Raw genomic sequence first — 27,058 nt, 5'->3', positions numbered from 1 at the left:
ACTGTCAACTACCTTGAGGGCAAAGAGGCCCTGCAGAGAGATCTTGACAAATTAGAGGGTTGAGTAATGACCCACTATGATGTTTAATAAAGGCAAGTGCTGGATTTTGCACCTGGGACAGGGCACCTCTGGATATACAAGAAGACTGGGCAATGAGAGGCTTGAGAGCAGTTCTTTGGAAAGGGACTGGAGGTCCTGATTGATGGAAAATCATTGTGCCCTGGCAGCCAGTAGGGCCAACTGTGCACTGGTGGGCATCAGGCACAGCACCAACAGCCAGGAAAGGAGGAGGGGATTGTTCTGTTCTGCTCTGCACTCGCGTGGCCTCACCTCAAGTCCTGTGTGCAATTTTGGACGCCACAATACAAAAAAGACATTAAGCCATTAAAGAGAGTTAAGAGGAGGGCAATGAAGATGATGGGGGCCTTGAGGGGAAGCTGTATGGGGGAGTGGCTGAGGTCACTTGGGCTGTTCAGCCTGGAGAAAGGAAACTGAGGGGAGACCTCACTGCAGTCTGAAGCTTCCTTGTGAGGAAAAGAGGAGGGGCAGGCACTGATCTCTGCTCTGTGGTGACCGGTGACAGGACCCGAGGGAATGGCTGGATGCTGAGTCAGGGCAGGTTTAGGTTGGATACTTGGTCTACACCCAAAGGATGGTTGGGCACTCGAACAGGCTCCTCAGAGTAGTGGTAACAGCACCAAGGCTGACAGGATTCAAGGAGTATGTCCGATTGCTCTCAAGCACACAGTGTAACTCTTGGGGTGTCCTGTGTGTGGCTAGGAGTTGGATTCAGTTTTTCTTGTGGGTCCTTTCCAACTCAGAATATTCCGTGATTCTGTAAAAACATTTCTTACCTTCTCTTCAATTCCAGTATTCTGTGGGCCCATGAACAGTAAATACCATGCTAATGATTCAACATTTTCCTTGGTTTTGAACCCTGAGATTCTGTGAAGTGACTGCATAGCTAAACTAGTTTGAACCAATGAATATCCTTTCCAGTTAAATTGGGATAGATTTGGAAACATTGCAGTGGGAATTGTTAATTTGTTTGGAATGGAGTTTGTGGTTTGGTTGTTTTGGATTTTTTTTTAATAGCATGTGGTCTTACAGTGTTGTGTTTATTATGGGAATAACTACTTGTGAATTTACTACATTTTATTTGGACATTAATACCTACTAATCAATCTTTAAATATTTTAAGCATTTATTTGCAACAATATGGTGAGTGTTTGTCTTGAATAAATTATATCTCAATTTTCCAGTAAGCTCTAGACACTTTATAGTGACCAGTATTTTCAAGCTGTGGCTATGGTGGTGTTAATTGAACAAGCTTTGGCAATAAAAAAATATTAATGGAATAGATTTGGTAGACTTCATGTCTTGCTAGAGCATTGTGTTATTAAGCAGAAGAAAAGTGCTGGTGGAACTGCATAGCTAATTAAGTACTTAAGGGAATTATGAGCACTTGTCAATAATTTCTGAGGTAAAACTTGGCTGGAGTAAGTTTATTGAACACTGTTCTTAAAAATCTCAGTTCTTTCCTTCTTTACCTAAAGAAAATTCCAGGGTGGGTGGATCTGTTGTATTCAGATTAGCTTTTGGTTACAAACCACTTTCAGGAAAGAGAGTTAATGTGGCAGAAACATACAACAGAGGGGGGTTAGTTCACAATTAAGTTTGTAGAAGCTAGAAACTGATCTTCACTGTTCCTAGAAAAAAATCAAAAAGTTACATGTGAAGGAATAGAGATAAGTATACCTAAAAGTTCCAACTAAACACATAAATTATATGTTTACATGAGCATTTGTGAAAGCACAAATAATCTCATGAGAAGGATTTGTTGACTATTTATTTAGTGAATATTGGCTTTTAAAAAGTATAAAACCTGCCAATAAAGGATGTGGAATTATCCTGGAGAAATGGAATCTCTTTCTAAGTGTAAAAATAAATATTGTTAGCTATACATATATCCTTTTGAAGGCAACTTTAAAAATTAATGATTTTCCTTAAAGGGGACCTTTTCTTAAAGTAGATATCTTCAGTAATACTACCTTAGTTAAAAACAGGAAAAAAGTATGACTGTATAGAATTGTTGAAAGAACATGAAAATTGAGTTACTACTTTCTGGAAAAGGATGGAAAATGGAAAACCTTGTACAATTACCTTATAGAAGGTAATTAAATAAGCTGCTTTTATAATTCTGCACAAAATTTAACTGCTGTCTCAGTGACCTCTAGTACATTAAATCCAAATCATAAAGGAGATTATTTGGGAACCATGAGAAAAGCAATATCAGAAAGAGTTTGCACTTTTTTCTCTTTGAATCAGAGCTACTGGTCTGTTCTTGTAGCTGTGTACTGTGATTTGTCCATTGCATACTGTCTCAAATGGAATTGTAACAAATATTTTAGTAATTGTCATGTTCCTTTAGTCAACTGGCAATGACGGTGATCACTCTGAGGAGAAATACACTTCTCTGTCTTTTTATCTTACAGCCTTCAACATTCTCCCAGCACAAAAGCCAGCTTTCATTTTAGAGTAAACTGCATGGCTGTCTCATGTAGATAGGACTTTCTGTAAGTTATGCTTGTCACGACTTTTTAAAAATGGATGTTATCTACAGTAGGATTGATGTGAAAATCATGATGCATAGAAGGAAGTACCTTGATTAAGAACTCCAACATCAAACTGAGAAGACAGGTCAAGGTGTTTTCCTTGCTTATGAGAAAGAGAGAGACTTCATCTCTCTTTGCTGCCTATTCAGTCATACCTGGAGATATTCTCAGATAACATATTGGGAAAACATATCTAAAGGCAACTATTGCTGTCACTGGAAAAATTCCAGAAAATATCAGGGTTTGCATTCATTCTCAACCTCCAGTTTTGTTAAGCTATTGCTCCTGTCCGTTAAACAATTTTTGTTTAAATTTTCTTGAAAATTTTCTTTTCCCATAGCTTGGGTAGTACTTGTGGCTATTATACCAACTCATGAGGGGTTTAGCTGTGATATTAGACCAATTCCTGTTGGTTGTGCTAAGAAACAGCTCAAATTGGGGACTTCGTTTTTGCACATGCTTGTCATAAAATACATATCCATATCAGCTTTTCTGAGATATGATGAATGCATATTTGTTCCACTTGAACTTAGAAATCCAGGTTGTGCCCCAGCTCTAATCAATTAAAGCTGTGCACAAGTAGAGGTCAGGAAGGTAACATGGAGACACTCAGACATTAGCCAAAATAACAGTATCCTGACAATCATTGCATCTGGAAGTATTAATTTTCAAGATATGCATTATCCAGTTCTTTTTCAAAATGGTATTTGCAGCTACTTAAGAATATTGAAGATGGCAGTGAACTTAACTAAGATAATTAGTACATGTATTTTCCTATTGAAAAGAGAGGCTGTCCACAGCATGGCTTTGATGCTTGTTTTGGTCTGTAGGTTTTTCTTTTCAGGGGACTTAATTTTATAACTTCTTTATTTTAAACAGATCTAAATGCCACAAAAACATCTGTGAATGTAAAAGCCAGGTACAATGCTTGATAGTTGCAGAGACCTTAACCAGTAACACCACATCAACTGGAATTAGTTGATATTTTGAATATGACACCTTTTCCTAGTGCAGTGTAGCTTTTTCTTTACATGCTTCTCACAGTTACCTGTTCTTCTAAAAATGTCAGGACTATGAGGATTGTGCCAGCCTTTTCTACCTAAAGCAGTTGATGCTTTAGTTATTTCTTCTTACCATCAGTTCCAGCATACTGCTGGTAATAATCAGAAACTCAGATTACAAAATAGGCATTTGATTTTTGATTTGATATCAAAATATATGCACATCTTTTAAAAGGCAAATGGTGCTTATGTAGCTACAGTAACCAGTGCAGCATGAGGCAGAGAGATAGCTTGCTCAGGAGGGGAAGGAACTGAAGAGGGGAATGAAAAAGTAGTAATTCTTCTTTCAATGAGTAAAAATGCATTTTTAAACATAAGCTTTAGAGAAAAAAAATGGTAGCGTTCATGCACTTTGTAGGTGAGTTGTACTCTTTGTTGTCTAAACATTAGGAGGGATCAAAGATATTCAGAAATTTATGTTGTTCATTTCTGTCTTAACCCTATCCAATGCTGAGACATGATTTATTTTTTTCAACCACAGTTTCAGAACACTGGTGGGAGAGATAATTGAACTTTTGTTACATTTGTTCCATTTGCTGGAAGTCACCCTTAGTCAGGTCTGCTCTTCAGGCATTCCCTTAATTCAGATGCATGTAACATCACATTACTGGACACAGCTGAAGCTCCTGGTCTCCACAGCATGTATGACAAGATCAGATGAAACCAATTTTATTATACAGCTGCAGCTTCAATGTTTGTGACCTGTTACAGTGCTTGTACTAACTTTGCTTTTACAGTAAGTTAAAAATGTGTGAAGTGAGCAGGAATTAGCTGTATTTTTGGAAGGCTTTAGTTTTAAAGGAAAAAAAATCCAGTTACTGTTCATTACCTCAGTACCAGAGAATTAATTTGGATTTCTGTGAAACTAAGCCATATTGGCTGCAAACAGGAATTTGTTCTTGGAAGGATAACAACAGCCAGCCTGTTGCCCTTGTTTACACTGTAAAAGGTACATAAAAAAAGAGGGAATTGCATCCAGCATGCACTCCGTGTAATTAAAACATAAAAAGTACTGCTGGTTTGGCTTTCATTCTAAACAAATGTCAGGGCAAATATTCAAAACCAAGGAGAGCCAAGCCGAGGCTGCAAAAATCTTTGCTGTCAAAAATCTCTGTGTGAATTAAGATGGCAGTTTTGGAAATTTCATTACACCCTTTCTGACCAAAAGAATTCAAACATTTGTGCTTCTATCTACATCTGGATTCAAGCCCCCACTGACTTGGGTGATGTGTATTTCAGAGGTGCTTAAAATCCATATGAGTTGCAGCCTACTTCTCGAGCCTGTTCATTTCTCTGCGCATTTGTGGTGGTGGTTGTGTGTTCGAGACTGATGCTGTCAATAGCCTGAAATATGCTGTCTCTTGCTAGCTTAATGCAGCAAATCTGAAATTTGCCTTGGGCAAAGAATGAACATACAAATACATAAATGAATTGGCAGATTTTTTTTGTTTGATATTATCCCTGAGAGAAGACAGAAAGAAAGCTCCTCCGTCACCAAGGACACAAATCTTTAGAGCTAAATGCATCCAGATAAGGACATGTAAGGCTGGTGGAAAATATTTGCAAAAGCAGCTGAAGAAAGTTTGCTGCCAGGCTGTCTTGCCATGTAAACCATAACTCAGGCTGAAAGGATCTGTGCTTTGGAAGATAGATTTACTAAAGTCCTTCTATTTGTTATCTTTGCTTTGTAGACATTTTGAAATTCATCCCAAGAATGTATGTCATAAGAGTTAACTTGCTGAGGGGTATGTATATATGCATGCATATACATACACACACATGTATTTATTTGGACAGTTTTTGAAGTGTATATACTTAGAAAAAGAGATTCTGAAGAGGGGGTGGAAGCAGAGCATCTGCAGGAAGAGCTGTGTTTCCTTATGCACTGCTTTGAGATTTTTGTCTCAATTTAAAATAAAGAGGAAGAGAGAAGCTCTCCAAAAGCTCTCCAAAGGTATTTGAAGAAATTGACCAGTGCTCACTTTTATTGTTAAATTTTTAAACCAACTGCTTCCTTGCTTAAATACTATAGGGACGATAATCTACTTTTCAGGCAAATTGCCTTGACTAGGTCTTGGGTGACACTTCCACATGGACTGTGCGGAGCTCGGGATCATCTAACACAAAACCAGAGATCTGGAAGGTTGTTAAGGACTCTGCCTCTCCTGTTAAAAGTTCCCCAGGATCCCCAGGTCATTGCTGTCATATTTGCATACCTTGTTCTTAAATAAAATTCCTATGTAGCTTTGCTACACAACTTGTTCCAGCGTTTAAATGTCACTGTTGTAGGGCAGAGGAAGGAGAGTTCTACATTGTTTGTGTCTAAGCTAGATCTGTTCTTCTTCAAGTTATTGTGACTTACCATCCTCAGTGGACATGAAGAATGATTAAATGCCATTTTCTGATATCAGCTGTTGTCTGATTTCTGACATTTGCCTATCTTCATTCTCCTAATTTCCTGACTAAATAAACAAGAATTTTTGCCTCTCTGTGTGTGACATAGTTTGTCACAAAAGCTATGCTTTTAAAACCATGTGGTAGTTTTCTTGTTCTAAAACTCTCCAATTTGCTGTATTTTTCTTGAAGTGCAGTGGTAAAACTGGATTCAGTGCCTAATAGCAAGGAATAAAGGAAAACAGCTCAGTTTCATGTCTTATACTGGCCTGCCCTGGAATTATATTTCTTTTCCTTTTGAAATAATACTGTTTATTTCCAAGTTTTAATCTCATAGATTCTCAAAAGATGCTTAGCATGTTAATGCTAATTTTCCTTTAGCATTGCTATCATGCTTTGAACATTTTCCTGAGTTTCATCATTAGACTACCTCTAGACAAATGATGAAGATTATTGTAAGCAGCAGTTGTTACCTGCGAATGAATTACAGCCTCTGCAAATTAAGTGTCTTCAGCCAATTTGAGAAATGTGTTTCTCTATTTCAGTTTTCCAATTAAGGCTGATATCCTAAGCGCTCAACTTAGTATACAGAGCTCTTTGAAATGCTTCATTGGACTATATTATTTCAGTTTGATAGAAAAAGAAATCACTGGTTATCTCTGAATAGCTGAATATTCAGAATAGCTTTACACAGCCATATCATAGAAATTTCAGCCAGCCTCTGTTTCCCTGATTTACTAGGGAACTTACTGCAGCTCCTGAAGGCTAACTCAGAAGCCATAAGCTGAAATGTATTAAAGCTATTTCTTGTTGCCTATCTGCATGCCCTTCAGCCTGACAAAGAGATAAACATGAGGTTTGACATGATTCAATTTCCATTTTCTTATTATCCTACACTGTTTAGAAATGGACTGTGATACTGTTTTTCTGTGTTTAGTGTGAACGTTGAACTTACTAACTTTAAATTCTCTGGGTACTCATTTCCCTGTGAAAAATGTGTGTATTTGCTTAGGGTGTTTTGTTTTCAGACATAAATAGTGCTTCAGAAAATCCTTTACGTGAAATCCACTCCCAAGCACGTAGCTCGTTCATACACTGTTGTGACTTACTTGGGTGAACTGTACATTTCACCTTTACAGCCTGTTGAGTAGCATAAGCAAGTATAAGTAGGCCTTTTTCTGGAAAAGCTCTGTTTGTTAGTCAAGTATAAAATTGTGAGAATGAGAAATGAAAGCTGTTTCTTAGTGTATGACTTGGAATTTTCAAGGGAGGATGCATGTCTCCTTTGAAAGCTGGTACAGGTGAAGCCAAAGGTGAAGCCAAACTTGAAATTTGCTGCCTTGAAGTTGGCTCATTTTTGGGTTGAGTTTGTTTTGTTTGGGTGGTGTCATTGTTGTTTGTTTGGGGCTTTTTTAATTTTTTTGGGGGGGGGGCTGTAGTCTCAAAAGTGACAAAATTTGGTTTCATGGCAATGCTGGCCTAGGTGATAAAGGACTGGGAGGTGAAGGGAAGGACTGTAAGGGGAGAAGCAGGTGGCACCATCCTGCCAGCTGATGCTGAGCTGTCCTGAGGGACATTCCCTTCTGATCCACTCTTCCCACCGTCTCCTGTCCATTTTCTTTCCATGTCTTCCTTTACATTTACTGCACCAAATTTCTGGAGTTATTGAGGCAGCTCTTTCTTGAAGAGACCTTGTCCCTGCCTCTTAACATTCTCTTGGCTCCCTGTAGATGGAACAGTTTTCCTATATCTTCCCCAAAACAGAGTGGAGGAGACTTGCTTTCTTATTGTGACTGAGAAGACCTCAGCTGAAAGCTGAGGGAATTATTCTTCTTGGTGATCACCAGCTAACAGATGAATATTTCTAGGGCAAGGGATGTAGTTCTATGTCTGTTTGTGAAATTAGGCCAATGTCTGCTCTTCTGCTGGGATTTAATGTAAAAAATGCAGTCCTTTTTACAAGAACTTCACTGTTTTCGCATTTTGGATTTACTTACAACAATGGAATATGAAAATGTTTTAGTTAGGAATGTTTACAACTATAGTCTTCTGCATCTATTTACATAATTCCTTTTTGGCTTTTGAGAGTATATGTGTATTTTTTCATTTTTTTCTATTGCTGGAAATTACCGTTGAAAGCACTTGCTGAAGAATGAAGTCTCTCTAACCATAGAAACATAGAATTTAATATTATCCAAGAAAATGTGTTATCTGCGTATGATTTTTGTTTAGAATTTTGGCACTGGTAATTAAATTATTAAGTTGGGTATTGGAAATAAATTTGCCAGTTACATGCTAGTCTGATTTTTTTTCCTATCTCTGTCATCTGAATTTGTCTATTTACCTGATTCAATTCCACGTTTTCCATGTCATTCACATGTAATGGGGCTGAGCCCTATTTACTCAACAAAGACCCTGTAAACTAATATTGAACCAGTTATCAGTGTTTTAAACAATCCTGTGTGACTTCACTGGAGAAATGGGGTGTGCTACAAGCTTCAAAATTATACCAATGCTGATTTCTTCACAACTGTGTTAAGAACAGCTGATCTCCAGTAGAAACCACCCATGTTGGGCATTTCCAGCAATAAAGCCATCATAACATTACTGTAAAATGTTAAATAATAGTGCAGTCTGGAAAAATAGAATTTCCTGTACTGTTTAAGAAAATGGGAGTGAAAATTGCTGGAAGTGCAATCCTATCCTGTAAGCTGGTAAGAGGAATAAATTAGCTCTGTGAATGTGAACTGCTAAATGGTTGCAATTCCACTGGGAAATCTTGCTGCTGAGAACTGCTTCACAAGGATGACTTTTCCTTTTCCCAGTGTAACCCAGGCTGTGAATGGCTCTTCTTTGAGCAACAGAATTTATGTGTTGTCTTATGGGTACGTGTTCACAGAGATATGAAGAATAAACATGAAGTTATGCAGCTATTGCAAAGTTGCTACAAGGAATTAGTTAATAAATAACATAAGAAATTAATAATTAACTGCCTTTTCTTACATCTTCCTGATCTTTTTTCTGGTACTTCACAGGAACCTACTTTATCTTCCATCCCCACTTACCTAGTCATGCTTTCTCTTTCATGTTTCCTCTCACTTTGCTTTATTGCCACTGCTCATCTGTGAATGTATGGTGTTTGCAGGCATTGCCAAGCAATCCTGAGGGCTATTTCAACTAAAGCACAAATAAAGGATAGTTTCATCTTTGTCCTTAAACTAACCATTTAATCAGTAGTGTGAGTTAGTAGGGGCACTGTAGAAAGAAAGATGTCAAACCTCTAATTTCAAAGACACAATGTTGTTTTCTTCATTAATAACACTGATTCCAGATACATTCTTAAGTACAAATTACTTCAGGAAAGCTCATGATTTTTTTTGGTACTGTTTTGCAGAGGATTTCCCAAGAAAACAGGCAGGACGGCTAGGATAGCATCAGATGAAGAGATTCAAGGATCAAAGGATGCTGTAATTCAGGATCTGGAGAGAAAACTTCGCTTCAAAGAAGACCTTTTGAACAACGGGCAACCGGTATAAAAACATAAAATACCCTGGGGAATGGGAGTGAGTGAGGGTGGGCACCATTGGTAGTTTCTGAGCTGTGCTACATATAAAATAATTGTTGTAGATTGCTTTTTATGTATTTATAATTTTTAATTGAACTTTCAAAACTGCATTTCCAAAAGGAATGATAGATTTCGTTCTATCATTCCTTCTCCTATTTGACAACTTTACTTGGACTTAACAAAGCAATGGAGGTCACCAAAATGGTGAATTTGCATAAGAAGCCTGCACAGTCTGTACCTCCATGACTCTTTGAGCCTCAAGGACCATTTGCTTTCAGCTGTTCATTACTGAGTGAATGAACATGCACAGCTCTGATTCAGTCCAGGCTCATTCTACCTTGTGCCCAGCCACTGGATGATGGGGGAAGCAGTAGGTGGTAACTGGACATCAGAGGAGGTACAAGGCAGTTCATCATGAAAAACAACCCAGTAGGAATCAGGCATCATTAGATTCTGCAGCTGGGGGGACTTCTTTTGACTGATAGAATTTTAACCAGTAGAACAGAAACAACAAATAGTACTAACTTGCCGACTCAAGGGTTAATGACCTGCTTGAGGATTCAAGAAATGAGGTAAAATGAGCATATCAAGTAATGGAAATACACAGCCACAAAGAGCTCTGTTCCTTTTTATACCCTTAAGATACACATGAAAGTTAAAATACCAAATTCTTCCTGCTCAGAGTTGATGAGAAGCAACTTTCCTAAGAAGTTTTTACAGTTATTAAGACACTATCTTTGAAGCAGGAATTTCTTTTAAGAGGAAAGTAATTTTTAAAATGTAAACTGTCACCCCTCTTTTGTCAATAAAATATTTTTTTAAAAATCTGAGTACCTTGGGATGCCTTTGTGTCACTTTGAAAGGAAGTGGAATTTTACATTTCTCAGGACAATGCCCAGAATTTTACTAAGTTTGCTTCTAGGTCTGAGCTGTGAACTCTGGTGGTGTAGTTCAAGAAAGCCCATTGAGTCAGACTGTCTATCAACATTGCTCGATTTTGGTTCTTAATAAGGTCAATGGATTGAAGTAGGGAGAATGCTCAGAGCATCTGCTGCTTCTGTTACCTTTCTCCATTTCCTGCACAGCATTTGGCAGTTTTCTGTAGCAGTTAAGCAAAATCACTGCCATAGTGTATTAGTTCCTGTTTTTTCCAAGGAAGTGGGCTGAGAATGACTGTCAATGCCTATTTTGGAAAGTGAGGGAGATGTTTGGCCTGGGCAAATGAATGGAATGTCCTGAGAATGCCCACATGGCCCAAGGTATAAAAAAAAGAGACCAACTGTGATCAGATGATGTGGGAGCTTGAACTAAATAAACTCTGTTTTGGTGCTTGCCTTGTGGCTTTTGCCTTGCAGATTCCTGTCGTGGGTAAATTCTGTATGTGTAATCATGAAAGTGGGCACTTGGAGTGACTGCAGAAGAAATATAAGTGAAGAAAAGTTCATGATTTCCTTAGATGCTTGTAGCCGAGGCAACACTGCTACCTAGTTGTCATGAGTTTCAGCCTGCTGGTTTAGCTGCAATATGACATTAAGACAAAATAAATTACATGAGATTTTTTTTTTTAAAGCATACATGCAGTATGCTTTTAAATATTTACAATTTCCATTCTTCATTCAGTTTTCATTTTTCTCCTTCAATGAGGTGTTTCACCATGAAATTGATTTGTCTTCCACAAACTTGCATTTTTTTGCAATGTTGATTTGTAAGAAAGTGTCTGAAATGCATTTGAAAATGCAGGAAGAAAACTAATAATGAAATAATTGGCTTATGCATTAAGATATGCCTTTAATTTGTTTTCTCAGTGTAAATTGCCTTTTATAAGCTGTCTCCTAAGTTTCTGAAAGAGTAAGAAGAAATAGAAATTTTAAAATCTTGAAGAATACATTTTTCTGTATTTTGGACAAAATATTCAAGTAGAGTAGAATCTCCTTATTTTGTGGCAGTGTTTTCTGCCTTGTGGTTCTAATGTGAAAACTGAGCAGAATGACTTGGATAAGATTTGGGATGATTTGATATGCCCTCTTCTGATGGCCATGATTTAAGCAGTTCCTATTGCTCATTCCTACCCAAGTTCCTGGCATGAGGATGGAAACAAATGGCAGAGTCAGTGTAAGGGTTGCTTAAGCCAAAAGAGCCACTTGTAATACTAAAAAAATGCATTACAATCTGTGGTAGAAAATTTCTGTTAGAAACATATTGCTGCTCTCTTTTATCAACATTACTTTAAGCATTGCTTACTGTATACTGCTTTGTCATTGAAGAAATACTATTTTTTTCTTTCTTCTGCTTCCCCCCTCATGTCCTTTTTATTTTTTGTTCAGAGATTAACATACGAGGAAAAAATGGCTCGTCGATTGCTGGGAGCAGACAGCGCTGCAACTGTCTTCAACATACAGGAACCAGAAGAAGATCCTGCAATGCAGGTGCCACATAACTCTACAATTTCACAGGAAAAAATGCCTTTCAGCTTTTCTTTTTTACTGACTATGATTGTCATTAAAATAAAATCCTACAGAAGACACTAAATATATACAAGATAGGATAGTTATTGATTATAGAAGTTATGTGTTATCTATTAGTGAAATAACCTGGAGGATCACATGTCCATTGCTCAGTTTTTCTATAAGGCTGAGACTTCTCGAATGTCTGCTTTCTGCTTTAAACTCTTCTGTTTATCCTGTTCTGTCCTGACCTTTAAGTCTCTGAAGGCAGAAATGCATCTCCTATCTTGAAACCATCTTCTCTTTATTTGTGTAATAGGCACTTTTTGGGTGCAGATCAAAACCACAACAGAAAGTCTGCTTGAAAGGCCAGGTACACACTCTCCATTGTTCAGATGCCAGGGCTGCTATTCAGAAATATTCATTTGCTTATGGTGCTGCACAAAGCACATTCTCCTGATAAAAACTGAGGAACTGTCATGGATATCTCTTGGTCTTCTTTCTCCTCTTGATCTTTTCTTCTACCCTTGCAGGAAGCTCGCTCTGTTGGTGCTTCTGTAGTGAGTCCCATGGATATTCAAAAGGTTATAATTTTCACCTTTTTCTGTCTTGTTTTTTTTTTTTGTCTGTTTTTCTTTCTGTCCTCTTTCAATTCTACTGTTCTTGGTTAATAATAAGAGGTCTTCTAGCATTAATAACTGTGGAGAATTGGACTGCACTCCATTTATGAGGATGTTCAAGTTGTTCTGGAAGCCTGTGTGAGTGCAGACAGTTTAACAGCAATCATCATGTGCTCCACTATCTTTGTGCTGTAACAATAACATACACTGACATGTTACTAACTGTCATATACTTCATGGTTTACTTTTATGGTGCACTTCAGGAAACAGAGAAATTTTAAAACTATCTGCAGCTTACAAGGTATTCCTCTGCTCTTCCATTTGTTGCAATTATCGAGGGTTATGATTAGTTATAGAAGCATTAGTATAGAAGCATGTCATATCATTCTCAGACCAGAGGCAGCAACAGGGGATGGGAATGTGAAGGATACTTTGCATGAGATGCATGTTCTTAAATATAAGAGTCAGAGACAATGGCCAAAAGCAATTTGAAAGTGTCTGAATTTCTGCTGACTGAGAAGAGCATTGGCTAAAATTTTTTTTTCCTGCTTCTGAGCTGTTTTACAGTCTGACATTGTCACTCTTATCAGTAAGATTCCAAGCAGGAATTCTGCAAAGTAACAGTTCAAGAAAGCAAATAACAGTGTATATCAGTAAATCATAACAAATTCAAGCAAGTCACTCGATGAACCTTTCTGCTCTTCTTGCTATATCTTCAATACAATTACAGTAACTTTTGTTTCTAAGGGAGAATCCCATACAAAGGGAATCATAGCAACAGGAGTAAAGGGAAACAACTATCATGGACTGCCACTGTTGCAATTTTCTCTTATTTTTGTCCTCATTTTTACAGGCAACTGTAAACAAAATAATTTTATCCTTCTGGTTCAGCCTCTGGTAGAGTTCTATGCAAATAGCAGATGTGAACCATATGGTCTTCTAGCCATCTGGAAACAAAACCCACCCTAAATCTGTCTGTACCCTCAAGGAAATATTAGTGTGTTCCTTTTGTCTTTATGAACTGCCCCAGAATACTTTTATTCTTATAGGATTTTTTTTAATGGAAAGAAAGCAACCAATGACTTTCTTTCCCCTTATAAATTAGACCTTAAGACAGCATGAAGTACAGTTTTTGCCTCATACCAGATGTCTCGATTGTTTCATAGTGAAGCTATTGGAGACATGGATTATAGTGTTTTTCTTCAACAAGATACAGTTTCCTTTTATATGTAAAAACTTAAAGGCTTGTTAAAGATTGGTAAAATAAAGAAATCCAAATATTAAGAACATATCTTCCTGAGCAATGTGTTGAAGCTGGACACTAATATCTACCTCTCATTTGACAGGAATATAAAGTCTCCAGCTTTGAGCAAAGGTTGATCAGTGAAATTGAATACAGGCTGGAGAGATCTCCTGTGGAAGAATCAGATGATGAAGTGCAACATGGAGATGAACCTGTTGATAACAGTATGTCACCCTATTTTGAGATAAAGCTGAAGCACTACAAAATCTTTGAGGGAATGCCAGTCACATTTACATGCAAAGTGGCAGGAAATCCAAAGCCAAAGGTAAGGAAAAACAGTAAATCTTTCTAGAACTTCTCTGAAGAATTCTGTGTTGGTCCTTTACCATCAGGCTCTGGACTCTATGGGCTGTATCTTACAGTAACAGGAGATATTTACGCTTGACAAGAAAATCTTCTATCTAGCATAAACCGCCGAATCTCTTTTGGCACAACTGGAGTTAATCAGTCAAAATCTGGTAAAAAATGCTACTGTTATGCTTCTGCTCTCAGTTACTCCCTCCTGAGGCTTCTTTTCAATTATTTTACCTGGAAGGAAAGCTTCTGTCATTTTCAGAATTACCTTTTAGGGTACATTTGTGCACAGAATGCAGTGCAAGGCTAGAAAGCCCCACGTGAGCTGGCATAGGAGTCCCAAAAGCCACCTCATCTTGCTAGCATGGGTAATTAGTTCAGGCATGGTAACATGCTAATGCAAAAATATGTGGGTTTTAGTTCAGAAGTCAGCATGGTATCTCTCATTCTTCAGCATCTACACACACTAACAAGACTGGGTTTTACTGGAATGTAGAAGAAGGCGTAATAAAATACCATAAGCTCCCATATATCCCAACAGCAAGATGAGACATGATGGTGAGGTTTTAATGATGAACTTCTGAGGGAGGGTTGGGCTTGGGAAGCATTTCCTTGTAGCAAATGTAAAAAGTACCAGCTGCATGATGTCAGTAGTCTGGAAGAATGCCCTCCTTGGATAGGTTGCATACAACCATTTCAAAAATTGCTTGGCAATCAACTGACTGATTATGCAGCGGGCAAACAGCAGCAGCTTCTTCAACTCCCCTGCCAAAGCCACTGTCTTCCCTGTGAAGTTCTCACAGCTCTCACAGTGACCTCTCGTGGACAGGGGCTCTTATCTTCTTAGACAAGATCAATGATGCCTTGTCTGATACAAAAGATCTTCACAGAAGCCCTCACATCCAAATCTCTCATCCAGTGTAGGTTTTATGGGTACTCAGGATTTCAAACAGAGAGAAATGCAAGTGACTTTATATGCCCAATGATATATGTATATGATAGTGTACAAGCTGGTAATTTAAAAAAAAAAGGACTTTATGAGGTAGCAGAGGAAGAACAACAGAGTACTAGGGCTACATCTGCATCAGCAAGGAGTGCAGACCAGAAGAAGAAAATCTCTAGAATGAGATCTCCACCCCTACACACGTCAGAAGGTTTTACTCCAGGCTAGCTCTAATCTCATCCCACAGACTGAAGCAGATGCACACTAGATGAGTTCTTGGAGCTCACTTTCTGGCTTAGTTTCATCTGAAAGGAATCCAGTTCTGTGCTCCAAGAGCACAACATGATGTGAACCACTGCAAAGTAAGCAGGGTAGATCAGTATACTTCTATCAGAAAAGCACTCCTGCTTCAAACTGAAGACACAGACACAGACTGGGAACATAAGCCCAGTCTGACTGAAACCAAGCTTTTCATATCCAGCCTTACTTCTGAGATGACCCTGGGTAAGAGTCTGTTGTGCTGAACAAGGGTGGGATGCAAATGGGTCTGTTGGTGACAGAAGTGCAGTGTGTGCAGAGATATTCTTTCTGCCTGAGGCTTATGACTAAGTTGCTAGATGACCTGTTATGAGTCAGCCTTAGTCAACTTCACCATTCCCTAACTTCCACCGTTTCCAATTAAGGTGTAGTTTCTCTCTCTGATTTAAGACAGATGAAAGGGGATGTCTTCTTTCCCTCACTGGGGCGATAAGGATTGCACAGCCAAGAAGCCGCATTCCTAGCACTTCCCCTAAAGCATGCCTTACAGAGAAGTATCTGATGAGAATGCCCTGTGATTCACAGCCATGTTCTGTTTTCCTGCAGTGTCAAAGCGTGCACATTAAGAAGGGATTTGCTCTTGCACCTGGAACTCTGGCCCTTTGTTCCATTCACTCGCAGATGCTTTGTGTAATTTGTTAAGTTGCTTGGATGGAACCAATATCAGTCCTGTTATATGGCTGCTTGTTAGCCAGGCTTCACAAATGTCCAAGGCCCTCTCCCCCTCATCTGCCAGAGCATTCCAAAACAGCAGTTTTGAAAAGCTCAATGGCTGAGGGCTGCCCTTCTGCTGTCATTTGTTGAAGCTGGAAGTGTTGCTTGTGAATAAATTTTTTACTCTGGCAAATGAAAAGCTGGAAATAATTTACTAACTTGAAGCTCCTCCCTTCTCAGTATTCTGTCAGGTCTGCCAAGGAATGGCTTTGGGAAGGACTGTAGTGTTTCTAAAATCTGGCATTCATTACAAGGGATTTTTCTAAGCAGAGTTACTGGCTTGATTATTTTTTCCCCTGAACATGCCATGTAAATTGAATACTGATGTGCAAATTCTGTCTTCATATGTATGACTTTTTAAATCTGAGCCTACTCTTTGTTATAACCTTTGGTGTAATGCAAAACTATTTTCTCATTGAAATGAGAAACCTGTGGTGCTACAGGAGGGACTATGGAATACTTCTTTATAAGGGATTATTTCTCCTAAGAATTAGGACAATGCCATACAAGAGGTTAATTGAAACACCAATGTTACATAGATCTCATACTGCTCACTCTTCACATGGCTGAATATAATTCTTGGTGATTAAAAATGCTTGTGCTGCCCAAGATCAAACCCCCCTTTGTGCTGTGTATACCATGGTATTCCTAGTCATTGCACACTGGTTTCTGAAAATCTGGTGCAAATAAAAGCAATCCAGATGCAGTGTTCAGTGCTTACGTAGTTTAATGCTACATTTATGGAAAGTTATCCTAGAAAGAAAATATTTCACTGCAAGGACCATTGTCTCCTGCAGTGGTGCTCTTTTACTTATTAACTCCATGTAAGATAAAAATAATATTAAGAATTTATTGCTCATATGGGATGCCAATGCTTTTCAACTCAGTTGATATAAATTTTGGACAACATATCCATGATGTTTGGATAGCTGGTTCAGTTAATATTTGTGTGTATTTCCATGCATGTCTCCTGATATTTCTGATAAGTGTACTGTTATTAAATAGCTACTACTTAATGCAGTAGATTTCCAAGCAACATTATGACACATGTAAAGCATGCAAGTTAAAACTCATTTTTTGCAGCAATGTTGTTTTAGCACCCATTAGCATGTGTATGTAAGTGATCAGATATCTCTTACATCTCCAGTAAGTGCTCTGTCAGCAGACAAGAAGATGACTAAACCTTTTGTTCAGGCCACAGAGCCTCTGCAAGGCTGCTGACAGACAAAATGGGAAACAAGTAAAACCAGCTATTGAGGAAATGAAATCATTTCAACTTACGCATAATGCCTGTTAATATAAAAATCATACACAGTGATAAATGTTTAAGGAAAATTTTCACTGATTTTCACCAAAAACATCCTCCATTGTTTTTTGTTAAATTCAAAAGTATACCCTTAACTTTGCCCCAAGTGAGTGAATTTCAAGCTTTGAAGCATTGGCACATATGAAGAACCCAGCAGATTAAACTCTATCAGGAATGGAATTGCACATTGCTCTGTCACTTCATTTTTTACTAGAGAGCCAGCGCCCTTTCCTCACTCTTAAGACCTAAATTCCCACTTCAAGAATGAGCTTGAGCAAAATGTGTGTTTTCCTCATGCTAAATAGTCCCAGCAGGACCAGGACAAATACAGTTGTACTTTGAATGAGTTGGCCTCCTAAAAATTATGTAGGTATCTTCACAAGTGTCTCAAATGCTGAACACAGTTGATGTTATGTGTAGTACACATTTCAGAAACAACAAGTAAATAATGTTCTACTTAAATATGGATTTGGGCAGCTGAGTACAGCCTTCCTAGTATAACATTTTTCAGATATTCCTCTGTGTGTGTTCATGCATACAACATTTACTTTTGATTCCAGCAGATATCAGTTTGGGATTTTACTTTATTATTATAATGTAAAAAAAAAAAACCTCCTGAAAGCTAGGTCAATTTTTTTCCCTTCAAGTTTGAGGCACTAAAAGTACATTTTTTGTGTGTGTAATTCCTGGATTACTGTAGGATATTATCCCGCATACATCACTTTTTTGGCTCACTGAAAGTATATCTTGGGTCAGCCAGAGAATAAAATTATGTATCAAAAGTACTGGAAAAGCCCTGTGTTTGATAGCCAGTGTAAGTGTTCTGTGCAGCTTGGAGCTGTGCTGCCATGCAGTTATTAAGGGATGTCCACGTGCTGCTTTGCTTTGAAGTATTTCCTATGGCTTTGCAAAGCTGTCCACTTGCGTAGCTGGCCTGTCACACCGGGCTGGCATTGTTAGGTTCGATCATGTCACTACACTGAGCTGCTCACTGCCAGCTGAGCAGCTCTGTCCCCTCTGGCACTTTGGTCCAGTCCACTCAGCGTAATGGATATGAGACAAAACGGGTGTTTCAACAGTGAGATCATTGCTTCTATTTAATTCATCGCTGAATTAATTGAGCCTATCATTATCTTGGGTTTTTTATTTATGTTTTTATTTTCTGAAAAGAGGGCAAAAGCATTCTTAAGGTTTTTCTGCAGCTTTTTCAGATTTAGGCAAAATAAATGTAAAGTTAGTGATCTCTGAAATCAATAATCTCTTCTTTGTAATGACATTTAGTTTCAGCTCGAACTGTTCAGCCCTTATGCACCTGTGTGTTCTGTTGGAAACTGTCCAGGCCGTTGTTTCTCTTTGGACCACTGATAATCTTGTAACTGTTAGTGAAAGTGACTCATAGAATGAGGAGTTGATCAAAGCAGTTTTCTTTTACTACCTACCAGAGAGTGTTTCAGCAGTTAGTGCTATTTATGGTTTTGATATATTTATGATATTTTTTAGCAGTTTGTTAGTGCTATTAAATGAGAAATTATGGCAATGAGCACCCACCTCTTACCAGCTGTGCTTTGCTTTTTTTCCTGTAGATTTATTGGTTTAAAGATGGGAAGCAAATTTCTAAACGGAGTGATCACTACCGAATTCAAAGAGAACCTGATGGAACTTGCTCACTGCATACTGCAGCCTCCACCCTGGATGATGATGGGAATTACACTATTATGGCTGCTAACCCACAGGTAAATGAAGGTTTGGCTCCAGAGCAAACATCCTTCTGGACATAAATCTTCAGAAAACTATCTCATCTCACATATGCATGATTTAATTAAATGATGAAGTCACCATAAAATATGCAAGTTAGATTTCTGTTTTCATCTTGCATCAGTAGGGTGGGACCTTTCTATCTCCAAGAGATTAGCAACTCAACAGTAGTTTTTTCCCTATGGTTTGAGGTTTCAGGGGGAGGGGTATAATTTTTTAATTAGTCTTACACTAGTTGTTTCAGCTGATAACATCTCAGTATTCTAACTGAGCACGGCTAGCACATATATATAAAGGGAGAAAAAGATCCAGTTTACCAGAAGAAGTAACCCAGTCCAGAGATTTAACTTTCTTTTGTTCACCCTACTCACTGACTGACTGAGGCCAATTTTTTTTAAATGAGTGGGAGTATATCACACCTCAACACACATCAGGCAAATTGCAAGTCTGTAAGGCAAAGAAAATCTAGCACTATTCTGTAACAGTCCTGTGTTCATCTTATACAGCTCTTTTCTGAAACACAGAGTGTTACTGGTTTAGCAATGCCATTTTTTCTTTGCAGATTTAACACAAGAATTGATGTACACAGCAGAAGCCCACTAGTTCATTAGACACAGCCAAACTTATAGATCCCTCATCCTATGGAAGTAGCTTTTTCAATCCACTTTTCCTACACCACAGCAAATTGAGGGGAAAGAGTTGCATGTGAGAAACCAAAGCAGTAACATAACTTTTGGGACGTAATGAATTATTTTCTTCTGTAGTGCATCTTGCCAAGACTAGGCCCACAAGCAGAATCACACTAGAATAACAAACTGGATCACTGAGACAGAGTTCAATCTAAGCAGGAGTGTTGTGCTCTGTTATGCATGTTGCTAGGTTACTCAGCGTGATGCTGCCATTTTTGTCAGCTTGTCAGTCCTGCTCATACTGCAGAGGGCTTGGGAATACAAGGGGTTGTGCACACAGGCAACACACAGAGAGCAGCTTTTGGGTAGATTCTATGAACTGCAGTGCTTAAATATAGGTGTTTAGTTATTATTTCTACATATGTAGAAAAGTCAAGCACATAAAAGAAATATTAATGAAATAGCGTAAAGCCATGGAATTGTTCAAGCTGTGAGCTTTTACACATAGATGACAGACCAATTGTTACCAATACTTGGTACCACTTAAGTTGTGAAATTTCACAACAGGTTTAAAAATATATGCATGCTTAAGGTAAGAAATGCTCCTGTTCATCTTCCTCTAAGTGTTGTCTTGGTGCATGTGCAGAGTTTCACTGTGTAGTGTTACTGTGTGATTCAAAGTCTTGGAGAACTTGAACAAACTGCCTTTGTGTTTGGGCAGTGTACTCTGTCCCTGAATATTTACAGCCTACTTTGGAGCATTTGTTGTTCAGGATAATGTTCATTCAATGACACAACAGTGACCCAGGTTACCAGTTCTGGTCATGATGGCACTACTTTGTTAGTGGATTTTTGGATGTACTAAAATGTGCTGGGTTTGTGTGGTTCCAGCTTGGACCTTGAAAAAGCAGCTTTGTTAAATGATAAAATTCTGTGCTTGTGCTTTTTTCCCCTCTTTGGAGAAGAACCAGAAGCATCCTCCTTTTTACAGTGTAATTCCCAAGCAAACATACTTATCTCTTCCACTATTTGCTTGCTTTTACTATGCATTTAACAACACAATGGAGGCAAAGAAGGGCTGTGAGTTAATGCACTAGCCTTTCACACTCAAAGATCTGGATTCCAATTCTTTTAAGTCATCCTGAGTGGAAATAATTTTGGCAAAGCCTTCTCAATTCTAATGGAAAATTGTCCACATCTCAAAGCTATCACAAACTTAGGCAAATTTGGCAGCCTTTCCTTAAGAGAGCAAAGTACATAAATATAAGGGAGCTCCCATCAGAACTCTGATGGACTGGCAGATATTTGCTAGGCTGCTGCTGTGTTTGGTCATTGCTATTGGAATCACCAAACTCTAAAGCAAAAGATGTGTTCTCAGCTGATAGAAATCAGTTTTATTAAAGCAAAGGAATCAGTTTTATTAAAGGATTCAGTTCATAAAAGCTCTGCCAGTCCATGCCATCTCCTGACCTGGGCTAACATAATAGGATTTATGTGTAAAATGCCTTGTTGACAGACCCTGGAGATTGTCCATGATAGTTAACACAGCAGGCCCCATTGCCCATGGCATAAAGTGCAGTGAGCTGGAATTAAAGTTCTGACCCACCACTGGGGTTTGCCATAGAAGTTAATCCAGAGCAAATGGACCCTGGGCCTAGACAAACACAAAACCTTGCCTGGTTTAGGCCTTTAGTTAGAGATCATATCCCTTAACTGAGCTCTTTCTATGAACTCTATGGGCTCACATCGAGTTCTTATTTTCACCTTTCTTTTTATCCCATTCCCTCTGCTTCTTTGCATTACACACCCACAGTCCTCAGGCTGGAGTTCCCTTAGTTTCTAGGACATCATCTCATGAATTACTTCCCACTCATTGTTTCCATCCTCTCCGTCCTGTGACTTTTCCAAAGTCTTTGGCTTCCTGCTTAATCTTTCCTGTCCAAATTCCTTATTGCCCTTTGTGTTTCTATTTGTGACACCATCATATACTGGAATATGCAGAAATGATCCCAAACTATGTGTATTCATCACCTGCCAGAAAAATATTAATATGCAGTGGTACCCAAAATAGAAATTCATTTGTTCCAGATGTTTTCAATGGTCTTGTAACATAAGGGGAAAAATAAAGCTTTTACACAAGGAATTGCTGTGGGTCTTGCACAATTTTAATGGGTTGTTTTAATGCAGGGATTTTCCTTGCAGACTAAATGGGTCATGGGAATAGAAGTGGGACACAGACTTCATTTCTAAGGGAACACAAAAGTTGTTGCTATTTGAAGGCTGCTTGTGAGCCTGGTGAAATTGTTTTTTTATGGGCTTTGGACCGTTCTTAAAGAACTGTTATTTGCAACCCCACAAGTATTGTGATAAAAATATTTGTCACTTCTATGCTGGCAGACTTGAGTGTGGAGCCCACAGCTTAGAGCTGAAATACACTGCAAGGCTGATGTGGATGTTGCTTTACTGCTACCAGCCCAGGGAGCAGAGCTGTCATTTATTATGACCACCAGGTGCTTTTACCCCTTACAGGGCAGTCTCATCCCAAATCTGTTAGGACTACTGCTTGTGGTGGAAAACCTGCCTTCTAAAACACAAAGTAAAAGAAAAAAGGGGGGCAAATACACCAGAACCGTGTTTTATTTATCATTCATTAAAAATACCCTGAATAATCACCAATGTCCATCAGCACAGCTGTGCCTTTCAGTGCAGTTCCTCAAACCAGATTCACTCTGCAGAGAGGACCTGTTACATACCTGTCAAATTCTTTTGGCTTTCACAATAATGGGGGATTTTTGAGTTTTGGGCCCACCAGATGAAGTAGATCAATCCACTTTGGAGGCAGCAACTCTTTGGGTAACTAACAACAATCATCATGGGACATCTTCTGCCCACTTGGCACACACAGAGGAAACCTCCTGCCCACATCAGTAACAGTCATTACGAACTTGGAACTTGATTGCCAGTGGTATTAACAGTCTTTAAAAAAAACAACATGAATGTATAATAGTCACAGTCATTCCAGTCTGTTCTGTGTTAGAATGGAAGCTGATAAAATAGGAAAAAAAACAAAAACGAACAGATCGGGTTGAACAATTATTATTACATATTTTAAGTCTTTTAATTTCCTTCTCTCTGTCATCCTAACAGGGCAGAGTAAGTTGCACGGGCAGGCTGATGGTTCAAGCTGTAAATCAAAGAGGCCGCAGTCCTTGGTCGCCTTCAGGTCAGCCTCACATAAGAAGGTATTTGATGCTTTTTTTCTTTTAATAATATGGATTTTGCAAAATAACTGTGGTAAGGTAAAGAATGTGAGGTAAGCAGACAAGTTAAAAACATGGCATTCAGGAGGAAATGTGACCTCTGCTGTCTGAAATTGCTACAGAACTTGTACACTCAGAAGTATAAGCAACCTCTGAAATGACATGAATTCCAAATATCTTTACATTTCCCTGTCTCCTCCTTTCTCTGTGGTGTTCACTAGTTACTCAGTATCTCAAATTACACTATCAGCTGCTGGGAAGGCTCTTGTCACTTAGGCTTTTTAAAAATATTTCATGTGATTAGGATTCTACCAGGATCCTCCTTCTTCTGCAGCTTCTAGGAAGTGTTCATTTAATAATTACATGCCAAAGAGGTTTATCAGATGTACATTAGAAATATTTTAGTATTTCAGTATTTAATGTTTCAGTTCAGTTTCTTATAAGGAATTATGAGTCAGAAATAAAGTATTAAACTTATCTTTGGTGAGTTTACAATTTTTCCCATATGAAGCTATGGGTTATGGTTTTGGACCATAGAAGGGAATTTTTCCCTTCAAATAATTTTTTTCTTTGCCCAAAGCATTTATGAGGCTGTTTAGCACAGCTTAGACAGCTTTAGATTATACAAAAAAGTTGATTTTGGTTATCAGAACTGTTTCAAGGCAGTGTGAGGGCTCTGGTTTCTGGATTCTGCTGTAATAAGACATGTGTTTTGCTTAATGCTTCCAACAGCCATAGAATCTCAATATTGCCCAACTAATATATAGAGTACATGTAATTACACAGTCAGTATACAACCAGGAAAGTACTTCTGTAACAGTTAGTACTGTACTAGTATGTGATGTAGAACTGCTGCATGTAAAACAGGCTCTCTTCCCCCCTCTGGTAGCTATAAAGTGTTAGGAAGTGAGGCTGATTGGTTAAAAGATCTTGTCAGTCTTATTCCTGCATGGAACAAACTGCAACCCTGAAAGCATTTCCCAGCATTTCTCTGAGATGGCCACCAACTCCCTCTGCAGTGTCACCTTGTGTTAAGCCCAAAGCTCAGAGTGCCTCTGGAGGGGAATATCCTCACAGGCTGCACTGTGAGAACAGCACAGAAAAGGCTGGGACCACCTGCTGTAGCATCTCCAGTCACTAATGCACTTAGCACCTTCAGGTAATGGTAAAAATAGAAAGTCCACATTAACCCCTGAAGGGAAAAGGTGCCATGAAGAATCAGGTTTCAGCTGAATAAGTCAGTGCACATGGGGTGACAAAGGGGAAAGATGCTTTAAAAGCAAAGATGATGGGAAGGTAGGTAGGTAGGGGTGAAAGCATCAAGCAGCTGCCACTCCTGCAGCTTCCTGAAGGACAAATGTGTGTGTCTCTTTTTGTGAGGGACAGAACCTCAGGTAATAATGGAGGAGGCTCTTTTCAATCTCTCCAAATGCATTCAAAGTCCAAGGCCACTTCTGGCTGGTATTTCATTTTCTAATGGAGACAGGCACTCAAGAAGCTGCTGTTGCTTTGGGTTGGGTGTCCAGTGAGTAATGAATTAGAAAGAAGGGATTTCTGTAGAGCTGTTTAATTAAGATTAGGGCAATTATTGGGGATTGTTATTTCCTGTAAAATAACCATGTGAAGGGCTTATTCCATTATCTTTGCTCTGGAAGAGCAGTGTCTGTAAGCATTCAGCACAGAATCTCTGTTTAGTGAGTTCTCACTACACCCATCAGAGGGCTCACCCAAGACTGATGAAATGGGAGCACTTAAAGCCTTCCTAAGACAGAGTCCTGCCATTGGCTTTTCTAATGTAATATCCCAAATTACTGTTCTCCCATATACTGTGGTATTTGTCATGTCTATTGTCATTGACTTTTGATAAGTAATATTCCTATGGCACTATGATATTATTTCTATAAGATTTTCTGCTTGAGAATAACAAAAATTTGTTTACTTCTTTTATTACAAGTGTTATTAGCTTAATTAATTTTATGACTTGTTACACTGTTGACAGGCTTTTTCCTGAAGTATATTTAATCTCTTACAGAATGTGTTCTGGCAGAACTCTGGGGTTCTATTTCACTCTTAATGTATTTTTCTGAAATTTGCTTAGCTGACAAATATCACTTTCTTAGTATCCCTTGATGTGGGTGGCCACTTTTGAATTTTCTGATGTGCACAAAGCTTGGACTCAATCCCTTAGATGAGAAGGTGCTCAACAAACATTGTGTCACTTAACCATGGCAGCCAGAGTCCAAAATAAATCATAAAATACATGAGATTTAAAGAAGATTTTAAAACTAAACATTCCTATCACCCTGCTCTCAATTAGGGGATTAATTTGAACTTAATCTCCTCCATTCCAAATTACTGATCATTACCACATGGCCAGTCATAAAGTCTTCTTCATCTTCTTACTCACTGAAATTCCCAGTGCATTGTGCTGTACCAATGGAGTGTCCCCTGGACACATTTAGTACATGATGTCAGTTCTGCTGAAACTGATCACATTGCTGCATTGCAACTCCAGAGAGCCCACAATGAGTCCAAGTTATTCCAGTCTTTTGCAATTTGTCATTCCTAGACATCTGAAGCTACTTGGCTCTACTCATTTCATTATTTGTTTAAAACCACAAAATATTTTAGAATTGAAATTACCCTAGTTTCACCTCTCAAGGCAAAGGCTTAAAAAAGTCTGTGATTTTAAGGTAAACTTACAAAGAGGTAGAAATGCAACATCTGTGTTCACAAATTCTTAACTTGTTTTCCATTTTATTTAACATATGTTCCCCCCACACACCTCCCAGTTTTGAGCAATGCTGCCTTTTCCTGCAGCTGCAGCAACGAGTTGGTGGCTTTCACACTTCTGTGGTGCCAGGTCATCTGTTGGTCTCAGCTTCACAAAACCTTATGAAGCATCAGTTACTTGTACTTTGTAGGCATCTTATCAACAGGATGCTCATCAATAATGTGGAGGCAGATTTTGCTCGAGTTGTTTGCACGTGCAGCACTCACTTGACTAGATACCTTAATTTCTAGTTGGTCTTGCAGAACTCATTACTAAACAATATCAGTACACTTTTTCCTTACTGCTCTCCATCTTCCATCCATCTACCTGCATGAGGCATCTATGTCTCCAAAACTGATCAGGAGCTCACCAATTAAAGCTCAGAGGTGCTTATGAGCTGCAGTGTTGGACCTACTGAAGTAGCTTTAGACGTATTCAAGTGGCAAAAACTATGAGGTGCTCCAGACATGGATTTAGGCACCTAAAGAGTTACATGAGCTCTTGGTGTGTGCAGGGATGTCAGTCAGTGTTTCCCATTTCAGTATCCAGTCCCACATTATTAAGCAGTATTGAGTGATATCTACACAAACCCCCCCAGCCCCTCCATTTGCCCTTAGTTACAGCTGTCTGACAACTGTGACGATCATTAAAAAGTCAACATTGAGCTTTTAATAAGAGAATACTGTAGCACAGGTAATGCTCGGCCAATTCAAACACAGCAGTAGCAGAAAAAAGGGTAACAACAAGAGCAGGGCAAAATAAATCAAGTTCAAGCAACTCTAACTGCAGCCTCAGTGGAGCAGAGCATGCAGCTGGAGTGTTTATCTCCCATGCAGTAGTACAGCATGTTTTCCAAATGTGACCATTGAGGGTTTTAGGCTCTTTTTTGTTGTGAATTATTTTAACTTGGAGAAATGACCTTGGGCAGTAGAAAATGCATATGGGCACCTGTACTGCAGCATGGACACTGCAAACAGTGGCCAAAACAAAACACTGGCAGAAGTTAACTGGATGTGGGATTCAAAAAAGATAATTTCACTGTAATGTGCCATTGATAAAAGAGG

The 27,058-nt window shown here is 38.7% G+C and overlaps 1 protein-coding gene across 3 annotated transcripts in view; it reads left to right on the top strand.

Annotated features, from left to right (window-relative positions):
- PALLD (palladin, cytoskeletal associated protein) overlaps positions 1–27,058 on the top strand; it is a 187,059-nt gene that overhangs the window by 152,676 nt on the left and 7,325 nt on the right. For all 3 annotated transcript variants that reach the window (XM_058803342.1, XM_058803340.1, XM_058803341.1), the window contains 6 exons: positions 9,465–9,600; positions 11,960–12,061; positions 12,613–12,663; positions 14,046–14,267; positions 19,161–19,310; positions 23,109–23,203. In XM_058803342.1, the coding sequence (XP_058659325.1) occupies positions 9,465–9,600; positions 11,960–12,061; positions 12,613–12,663; positions 14,046–14,267; positions 19,161–19,310; positions 23,109–23,203 (756 nt within the window). The remainder of the gene's footprint in view (positions 1–9,464; positions 9,601–11,959; positions 12,062–12,612; positions 12,664–14,045; positions 14,268–19,160; positions 19,311–23,108; positions 23,204–27,058) is intronic.

This window comes from Ammospiza caudacuta, chromosome 4, assembly GCF_027887145.1.
Source record: "Ammospiza caudacuta isolate bAmmCau1 chromosome 4, bAmmCau1.pri, whole genome shotgun sequence".
In the NCBI taxonomy this organism is placed as follows: domain Eukaryota; kingdom Metazoa; phylum Chordata; class Aves; order Passeriformes; family Passerellidae; genus Ammospiza; species Ammospiza caudacuta.
This window is presented reverse-complemented; position numbering and strand designations above follow the sequence as displayed.